At 38.3% G+C, this 10837-nt stretch overlaps 1 protein-coding gene across 2 annotated transcripts in view; it reads left to right on the top strand.

The window, feature by feature from the left end:
• Positions 1-351: 351 nt before the first annotated feature.
• The window catches only part of bcap31 (B cell receptor associated protein 31), a 35424-nt gene continuing 24938 nt past the window's right edge, over positions 352-10837 (top strand). Inside the window, exons 1-2 of one of the 2 annotated variants that reach the window (XM_020044423.2) lie at positions 352-467; positions 4564-4661. In XM_020044423.2, the coding sequence (XP_019899982.1) occupies positions 369-467; positions 4564-4661 (197 nt within the window). In that variant the 5' untranslated portion in view covers positions 352-368. Of the gene's footprint in view, positions 479-4563; positions 4662-10837 lie in introns of both variants that reach the window. The other variant, XM_010866857.4, reaches the window with a different exon arrangement.

Here is a 10837-nt window from a genome sequence, read left to right as displayed (position 1 = left end):
GTAAATCTGACTCAGAACTGAAAGCTGGCCTTGGTTTATTTCAAGTTTAATTACTGCGTTTTTTTTAATTACCGCCACAGAGGACATACTTAGAAGTGGAGGTTAGCGCCATCTACAGTTCGAGCTCAGAATCTTTCCATATTATTTTTTGCTGGTAAATAAAAATACATTTTGTATTAGTTCCGTGCAGTCATAATATAAGATTATACTTTACCCGCGAACCTGTCGTGATTTTTGCCCAAAATAAAAGACGCGATTTTCTGAGGGCCCTAACTATGGGAGCAACTTCCCTTTCACCCCTATTTGACACCCCTCACCCACACAAACTAATTACGTAATGATGAGCTGGCACCGGAAGTAGGAAGTAAATGGTAAATCTTCGCGAAAACGTTGTTGTCAACAAACTACACGTTGGTCAAGACCTATCGAGCATAACGCATCTCGGCGCACCCGATCGTTTTCTTGAGGTGTATAGTTCGTGAGTACTGGTACCGGCAGAAGTAGTAAAATGTTTTTGTGCAAATAGTAACATGATCACATTACTGCAAAGACGCGTAATTCAGCTAGCATGCTAACTACGTCACCATTGTTTAGAGTGTGCATTACGTAGCAATGTGTGGTCCTGGGCCGCACACTAGTTAGCGTGTGCATTTTGGCTACATACAGACATTTGAACTGTTGGTTTGGTAACGATACTGAGACCTTTGACAACTTGCTTGTTTGCTAGCTAGCTAGCTAGCCAGCAGCTGTTACTAATTTCTGTACTTAACTCTCTAAATAATAGGTAGCCAATTAGCTAGCTACTATACTAACATTGCACCAATGACTATTCTTGAAACAACTAGTTATTACCAGGTAATTGTAAATGATAAAGTAGTACTCATTGGACAGCAAATTATGGAGTATACTGTAAACCTGAAGCTTGTGGACCAAGAGTCCGATTTTTCATCGATTAAAACACGTGATTTCGGTTATAAAAAGTACAAAATATTTATCTAAACGCTTTGCCAACATTTTAAACTTGGTTTTCATTAGAATTACGGCAGAGTGAATTGACTCATCGTAAACTGAGTAGTTCTTGCTGAAAATATAGGTAGAACGCACCAGTAGTGCCCAATTAGTGCTTGTGAATGCTTCTGCCTTTCCTATGTTTTGTCCGCTCAGCTTCACTTGCCTTCCATTGAAACCACAGGTTCCGGACTGTCTTTGATTCGTTATTACAATCTTGGTCAATGGGAAACACCCAACAGCACAATTAAGTGCCTCGTGTCTTTCTGGTTACAACATTGTCACAAGATGGCACTGGATCTCTATTTTCTGGTCTGAATGTTAGCTGTCAAGACATGTTCTGTTTCTGGAAAAGTAAACAAAATCATATTGTAGCCAGGGGGGCTGTATCTGGGGAGAAAGTTAGGATGATTCCAAGGGCCTGTGACTGACAGGGTTCCTAAAAAAGTATTAGATCATTAGTTTAAAAAAAAAATCTACATGAAATTATTAACCTGGCCACTGGTCCTATTTTCTTGTTTTTGGCAACATTAAGCATCCAGAGTCTCTGTATTGCACCACCCTCCACATGACATAGTTTGGTCCTGTCCCCAAGCCAGGCGTGAATGGGTACTTGCCAGCAGAGAATTGAGTGAGGAGTGCTGGTGGAGTATCAATGATTTCTTCGTTTACTAGAGAAAAATGGTTTCCTAAAAGGGAAGGAGAAAGCAACAGTATGTTACCCAATTTTTCAAAAAGGAAGGTGGGTTAGTTACTCAATTTCTTCATCGAAAAATCTATTAACATTTTGTTCCTCCTTTAGCTGACGTCAATGCAGGTAAACTTTTAGCAAGCTATTGATACTAAATCAGTTGTCACTGCCCCTGAACCAAGAAGGAAGTGAACGGGATTGTGTTGAATGACATGTCAGTTGGCATAATTGCAGGGTGTCTGTGGGATAAAAAGTAAAATAATGAAATCATTTTCAATGATAATTAAAACATTCTATATAAATCTATAGATGGTCATATTCATTAATTTAATTGACGAGGTTAATGTATAGTTAAGTTATATTTATTTTAAGGTATTCAGTCATGATATTTTTCCAGTCAAGGCATCTACCATTAACCCTCAAAGAACTAGGGTTTTCAAATCCGCCGGTCACCACCTTTACATTTTGGCTTTTAAAATAGTCATCCTTAGTAGTAGAATAGTAGAAGGAAGTGCTTTATATTCTGGGATTCTGCAGACTCTCAGCTACATGAGGGATGTATTGAAAACACATTTTTTGAGACACATGAGTAATAATGTGAAATGGTCAAATAAAAACGCAGGTCCACATATTTTGGTTCTATATTGAAAAGGATAAGTAAAATATAATAGGTTGCCTGTTTACATTACATTTGGATACCCCCATGGGTTCAGAATAACTGCAAGTTGAATAGTTTTGAAATGTATACATTTATAAAATGAGCATGGACGTTTTTGCCAGACCACGTATGTGGAGCTGGCCAAGAAGAGCGAATGTCTCTTAATAACTGACTACCCCTTGTTAAGTAGCGTAGTGATTAGAGAAGCGGACTTGTGAACTATAGGTCCCAAGTTTGTATCTCCTCGCTGGCGAAGCGAAGTACGCATTATGAATTATTCCGTATAGATGACAACTTCGCTGGCTAAAACTGTTTGTATCTACATTATAGCAAGCCTGAAATAAAACAGTTCACGGTTATATTGCAACTGTTTCTGGTGGATTTTGATGCACATCTGATGCACATCCGTGCATGCGTTTTAGGTTAGGATAGACAAACACATTTCCTGGCTTAACATACAGTAGACGCTATGGTGGAGATAAACTGACAGTTTCTTATTAAGTTTAACACGATCCTCAATGGAGTCTAGTGACTGCTGAAACATCTAATACTGTGGGGTAGTGGTTTAAGACCGTGCCTCTCATGTGGAAGACCTAAGTTCAAAAGAGGATTTCTTCAGGATAGAGACAAGAGGCTATACTGACAACCAGCAAATGTTTACCTCTGCGGTGTGGTGGTTAACAACACAGCCTTTCACTTGGGCGACCTGGGTTCGAAACTTTCTATTGCGGGCCGGCTGAACTAGGCTTTCCTGGTTTCTTGTTTTGACTCTCATCCATATGTCTTTTTTCTCAAAAACTATGAAAATCATTGAAAATGCCCATAGTGGGCCACCACTCGATGGCAGTCCCTTGTTTGTTTTTTTAGCTCTAAGTTTATTTTTATGTGGTGTCTTGAATAGAGTGCCTTTATTTCCTTTGGAATTCCCTACATGTGCCATATCTGGAAGAGATGGAGATTAGAACAGGGATGTGTCCAGTCTTCCTTTGGATGGTTATATCCACAGGTGACACCCTACACAACTCAGTCACAAGCTGCTCCACAAAGTACTTGTGGGTGATGAGGCTGTATGTTGGCATGTTTTGATTCTTCTGGAGGTTCTTGTATATTATGTACACATTTGTCGTGGCAATGTTACTAAAGTAAAAAAAAAAAAGGGTCCTGTGTACATCTCCTGGTCTTGTGGTGCACAGTTCAATATTGGATCAGCTGGTCTCATAGGTCCACACCCCTCATATTTGTTCTATTCAACAATGGTTACTGGGACTGGTACTCACTGTCGCACAGGACCCCTCCCTCTTCATTTGTTTGCTTTTTACCATGTCTGCAGTTATGCAAAGTCAATGGTAAAATGCCCAAATCCTATCAACACAACCCATGTTTGTGAACGTTTTCATTTGCAATTTGATAAACTGAGTGTGCAAGGACAATGCATTTTCTGTCAAGTAACGTTGACCATTATACATCATATACTTATAAAACAAATAATGCAACCATTTGCCTGACTGGTTGTTGAGCTCTCATCTGTACATGTTAGTGCTATAGCTTACTTTCAATCAGCTGGGGCTAACCTGTAGCTATAGCGTACTAGGCAACTGGTAGCATTATTGACAATAAAAATGCCAAGGCCATTTCAATAAATCTATAATTAAAGAAATGCTCAGTTTATCTCATTGGTACTTGCTAGTTACTAGTGATTGATCATTTGGAATGAAACAAAAATACTTTTGTTGTTTTTTTCTCAGCATTAAACCAATGTTATGGTGCAATAATTGAATATTTTAAGAATCTTGAACAAAATGTCAATGTTTTTCAGTAGTATGAGAGAATTGGTCAGTAATTTCACAAGACCGTCAGTATGTATGGAATAGAAGCATCAATCTCATCACTGTCTAATTAATTTGTATGTTGCATTAAAAATGCTATGTTTGGTAATGCCATTTTTGTGTAAATTATTTCAGACATCAAAATATCCTACTTTGTTGTATTAATCAAATCTTAATTACATCAATAAGTTCATGAAATTGTAGTGTTTTTATTTGTTTTTTGAAACCATTAAGACTTTTTTTGTGTCAGGTAGTTCTTTGGTAGGAATTGGTTGGATGGATGAGGTGGTTAGTGAGCAAGCCCACTAATAAGCATGAATAACAGATTTGTTACGGTCATTGATGTTTTATTTTCTTTTATCAATCTCATGTCTTAACAGGTCAGTATGAGTCTCCAGTGGACTGCTGTGGCTACCTTCCTGTATGCTGAGGTATTCTTTGTGTTGCTTCTGTGTGTACCCTTCATCTCCGCCAAGAGGTAAGCTATCCAGTGACAGGAGTAATGCATGGTGAGAGAGTGGTTTGAAAGGTTTACCACTTAGGTTACTGGGGGAAAGCTAGAAAAAATAGTGCAAGGGAACGTAACCTCAGTGATAAATATATAATCTGACTCAATATTGTTAGTAAATAAATGTTATCGTAAATTACCATAAAAGGTTAGCTACTCCTTTTAACCTCGAGTCTAACATTAAAATGACGTGTTTCTAGTTCCACCCAGACTGGTCAGAAACCCAGAACTCAGGGATGCCCACAATGGCATAGGTTCCTGGGACTACCCAAAGACCCTGAACTCAGGGATGCCCACAATGGCATGTGCTCCTGGGACCACCCAGACTGTTAAGAGACCCTGTTCACTTTGACTTAAGTATGTGTATGTAGTTATCAGTAGCCCCACAAGCTTGAGTATCAAGATGGAATGCCGTAGTCATCTATATTCCGTGGTAATACAATTTATTCCAATTATGTAATAAAATTACAATACAAAACATAGTTATTTGCCAATACGATTCCACGTTCTCCTAACTAGTGTAAAAGTCTTAATTATACCATAATGGTCTAAGACACTATCGCCCGTCTGTGTGCTAGGAGCTTCTGTTTATGATAGACTGCTAAATATGACTACAATACAATGTGTTGGGAGGTCTCTGTAACGACGACAAACTCAAATGACTTTTTGGAGACATGGCTGTTCAGCCTAAAATCTGCCAAAAATATGTTAGCCGCCTATATCAAAATCATTCACTTCTCGAAACCCCACAAGCAGATAATACCATTTAATCAATTTACCTAAATGCATGTCTTGGTTTCCCTTAGTTATTGTGTAATTTATTTTAACATTATGCTTTTAATAGAGTAGTCCATCAGATGAGCTAGCTTGCACTGCATCTCTGTCTTAATATGCCCAGATTTTTTGTCTGATTGGTCGAGTAGTAGTAGAGTATACTCGTATACATTTTCAGCCGCCATTTTTAAATGTCTGTAGCCGACCTCAGCGTAGGAAAGGAGTTAATTGTGCAAACAGAATAAAGTTTTATGGAGAAGAAATCGAATGACAGATGGACCGATGTGATGGCAATTTCTAAAGTGCAAAACAGTTCTATGAAAATGGTAGGTAAGACAGGAGAAATCAATTGCGTAATAAACGGTTTTAATATACTTGCAAGGAGAGAGTATGCAGGTTACAAAGTAACAGTGAATAGTCAATATAGGTCATTCAACCATATATATCACATAGGAAAAAGGGGTGTGGTAAGATGCTGCCATCTGTCTCATGTCAATCAAACACATTCCCTTTGTTCTATTATAACCTAAACATCACACAAAGGACAGCTGTCCTTCCTGCCATAAATACCTTCTTCAACTCTAAGGGTTCCAACTGAACCCGAACAGACAATAGATGCCCTGGTGAGTTTATACAGATAAGGAGATAAAGAGTAACCCTTTCATCAGCTGATACCAGTCAAGGATGCCCCCTATGCAAATACCAGATCCCCCACATTCCTCTACCCATCTAAGCAGTGGGACTCAGTCCTTTAATCAATGAGAATACATTGTATAAAGAAATTTCCACACCAATCCATCCTCTTGATACCATGTCAAACCTTGGTATCAAACCTTAAACAGTTCACAAATTAGGATGTAGACTGCAACAAAACAGTACTCTTTAACAACATGACCCAATCAATATTATTACCCTTAATGATTAAAGAACAGAACAAATCTGAAATGTCTGGATGCTCCTTTACATTCTTCTAGATGATTACCTTCGTATAAAATCCAAGATCACACATTGTCATCATACAGAATCATAACATAGTACAGCAAAACCTTTATGTTAAAATCATCATAAACACCTATCAATGAATACATCCTTCAATTTATCACTGTTACAAAGTTCTCTCATGCCAATTAGATGTACTTCCAAAGTCATCACAAATGTTCTGCTCCTCCAAACGTCAGTTATGAATCATTTCTTTGGCAGGTCGATGTAACAGAACGAAAAAGTCAGATGTATATTCCAAGGTGTTGTCCTTCACAGCTTCTTTATCAGCCAGGCCAGGAGAATCTGTGTGTCCTCCCTTATGAACTCCAAGATGACCAGTTTTAGCTAAAGACTCTAGAGCTAAAGGCCATGTAGAAAGTGACTGGTTACGAGCACCAGAAAATTCACTTTTCCCTCAGTGACTTCAATTCACTGTGTCTAACCCTTTAAACAATTAAGCCCTCCTGTAGCATGTTGTCGACCCCAGGTTCCTCTCTCAGCTACCTTTACAGCAGATGAGATGTACCTGGTATGGGCCCAATCAGCGTAGCATGATGTTGTGCAGTAGATCTTTCCGCCCCCGTAAACGTTGTCCAGAGCTTTCCTTTGCCACCATCCTCTCGGTTGGAGGTTGCCTTCTCCATCACATTGCAGAATCGTCAGAACTCGAATCAGTCCAGCTCACAGGAACTCAGCATCCTGTAGACGTGCGGCACCTAGACGTGCAGCGCTCCAGAGTAGTAGGACAGTCTGTCTGTGTGTCTGTGAGATCCATCTCATCTCAGCCACCTCACAGTTGTCCTTTTAAGCCAAGCTCAGTCTCTCTCTGGGCTCCAACAAGTCCTATCTTGCCGAATCGCTTTCAAGTGTCCTGTGTCTGAAGTGTGATTAATTGCAACTGCACAGTACATCATTAGCTTGTTGCATCTCGCTGATACATTAGAGTCACACACAATCAAACACTCAAACCCTATATGTCCAATATCTTTCTACTTCTTTTCTCCAAATAGATTAGAACAGTTGTAATCAATAACAGTATCATTAAAACATTAACATCTCTGGTGCTTCTGTTCTGCTAGTGTAGCAAAATAACAATTCCACTCTTTTCTATAGTTGGTTTAACAACCAACACAAAGAACAGAAGAACACAATTTCACATTTCTCATTACTGTTCCAAAAACTCATCAGTTAATATAGTTTGCTTACATTGAAGTACCACTCTCTAAGAGCAGTTCATGAACAATCCTCAGTTCACCTATATAATTTACATCTGATTGTGTTGTATCAGAACTACAATCAAATTCACCATTGTTTCACATAAAGGATCAAATACCTTATTTCAAATCAAAACATTTCACACCATCTTGAAGGTCAGCTAACATAACTGTTATTTAGCCAAATTTCTCTACAAGATGAAACTTAGTGTGAACTTCTCCAAATCTCTTCTTATTATCCTAGCACATCAAAGACACTCTGAAATCCTGTCATAAATCATGACCCCCCCTTTTTACTCCCTGTCCCCCAGGGCCCACACTGAAGTGGGGGGTGGTCTATTAACCCTTAGGATAACAGACCCTGGTCTTGAAGAATGGTCGCCTTATCAATAAGGGACACTGTTGTTATCTTGAGAAACAACCCAGACCAGACAATAGTGGAACAAACTTTTTTTCTCTTCATTCACGTCAAAGAAACCTCTGTTAACCATTAACTTTCCAATGATTGCCTACTAGGACAAAAATTCAATTAGAATTAGAATACCCATTTTTGATAATGTCTGTTTCTCTTCTAAAGAGTCCAAACAAGTTAAAATCCATCTCAAACTGTTTTTTGTGTCAGTGAGTGGAGTGCTCCAGTGGGTCTGTACCTCTCTTTATGCAATTTTAGACTATGTAAGACTTATCAACTTGGTTTTCCAGAAATATAACTTGATGCAGAATTATTTTCTCAATATCAATTAAAACATGGCAAAAAAATGTAAACATGCTCCCTGCATGTTTTTACCCACTTATTCCATAATGCATAATATTAAAATGATTACTACTTAATCAAATATCAAACTAACTGAACAGTAACACTCCCATCAAATTAGTTATTGCTTAGCTAAACCATTTCAAAATAGTAAGATGTATTCCACTCTACCATAACCATGTTAGATTTTGCATAAAACATACTTTTCAAAAACCCAATTAGTCAAACTAGATAATTCACTTAACGTCTTTAAGTACCTATTTAATTTGCTCTGAACTCTAAGTTCAACTCTTTTTCATTTGAACTCTAAGTTTAACTCTTTTCCACTATAGATAATCATTTCATACAATCCCCCCTCCTGCTTTTACGACAGAGTCAACGGAAAATGACTCCAAGCTTGAAAGCAGAACCATTACAGGACCAAAATGAAAAGAAAATCGATAGTTGGGAGGAATCTAACATACATCCAGTAAATGTCGCAAACTGAATATCCAACCAAAACAACCGAAAATAAGAAAAACATCCACATAGGAAATAATAAAAAACTGTACCACACACACGGTCGCTCGTGTGAAGGAACTCCCAAAGTAGCATATCAAAATTTGCATTTCCACAGGCAACGGCCAAACTAAGTTGAGACCAACAAATATCATGACTCAATTTACCTCCTCACGTCTAGGGAATTTACTCCACTTTAGATGGAAGTCTGTCATTCAAAATAGTGGCGGACTGCCACAATCGCTACTTCCATGCATATCTCATGCAAAGACATCGAATTTGTTCTAGCAATTAACAATGTTGGATGACTTAAGGTCTCCAAGTCTTACTACAATTTGATACGAAATCATAAATGTAAACATTAAAGCCAATGAGAGGAAAACTTATTTAGCTTTCACTTAACGTCTGATTAACCCAAAACTGAATATGCTTGTGTTGGTAAAATTACCACAGGTGAGAACAGGCTGAACACTCGAATTTAACCTGTAATAATATGCTACCTTGATATAATGTTAAGGGTGGCAGAAGCCATCCCAGTGGACCTGCCCACCCTTCCTGAAGCTCTGAGCTCCACACATATATGGTGTGCCATTAACAAGGCCAAATGTTTGTTTATGGTCCCCAGACCATACTATCAATTTAGCCTACATCGTTCGTTAACTGAAGATTTTAGGTGTCCAACCTATCTAATATTTTCGCAGTTTTTAAAAATGTGCTTATCATTATCTATACAACAACTCAACATTATGGTGGAAATTAAGAAATTCTTAAGAATGGCAATCCAGGCAGAAAACAGATTTATGACGTCACTATAATCAAGGTACAATAAGTAATCCAAAGGAAACTCAATGTAGGCCTTAAACACCGTTACATCAATACCCTATTTGTTCACAAATGTACCATTCCAGAATTTTAATTCCATGAACGAGTATCAGGCGCTGATTTTAAAAACACAAGTATTATCCCAGTTATCGTTGGTAAATACATATAAGAGAAACTATATTATTTAACCAAACTCAATTTAGCATTTAAAATAGGACGTCTAATTTTACGGGTTTATTTAAACGGGGAATAAACTGGCTTTGGCTATTTGGGGAATAAACGGGCCGTAGTCATTTTACCCTCTTTTGCAGGCTATGACTATATTGGCTGAATCCAGTCTTCATTGGAAACAGCATGTTATCTTAATACTAAAAACTTTCGCTATCATCTGCATCCCACTCCATACAAGGAGGGAGAAAACACTATTTTAGTCCAACTTTAAGTTTTTAAACCGCGGTCTAACCACTAACCGTATTGCGTTCTTACCTCCAAATTCAATTTCCGCAGGAAACCTGTACTGATCAGGCACAAGTCACAGCTCCCGTCAGGCACTCTTTCTCAGCCCGTCAAAGGATAAGCCTTTTCTGGACGATACTAGAATTCCAGAGCTAACAGTTCTATGAAAATGGTAGGTAAGACAGGAGAAATCAATTGCGCAATAAACGGTTTTAATATACTTGCAAGGAGAGAGTATGCAGGTTACAAAGTAACAGTGAATAGTCTCTAACTCAATATAGCTCATTCAACCGTATATATCACATAGGAAAAAGGGGTGTGGTAAGATGCTGCCATCTGTCTCATGTCAATCAAACACATTCCCTTTGTTCTATTATAACCTAAACATCACACAAAGGACAGCTGTCCTTCCTGCCATAAATACCTTCTTCAACTCTAAGGGTTCCAACCGAACCTGAACAGACAATAGATGCCCTGGTGAGTTTATACAGATAAGGAGATAAAGAGTAACCCTTTCATCAGCTGATACCAGTCAAGGATGCCCCTTATGCAAATACCAGATCCCCCACATTCCTCTACCCATCTAAACAGTGGGACTCAGTCCTTTAATCAGTGAGAATACATTGTATACAAAAATGTCCACAACA

The sequence above is a fragment of the Esox lucius genome, chromosome 12 (genome assembly GCF_011004845.1).
Source record: "Esox lucius isolate fEsoLuc1 chromosome 12, fEsoLuc1.pri, whole genome shotgun sequence".
In the NCBI taxonomy this organism is placed as follows: Eukaryota; Metazoa; Chordata; class Actinopteri; order Esociformes; family Esocidae; genus Esox; species Esox lucius.
This window is presented reverse-complemented; position numbering and strand designations above follow the sequence as displayed.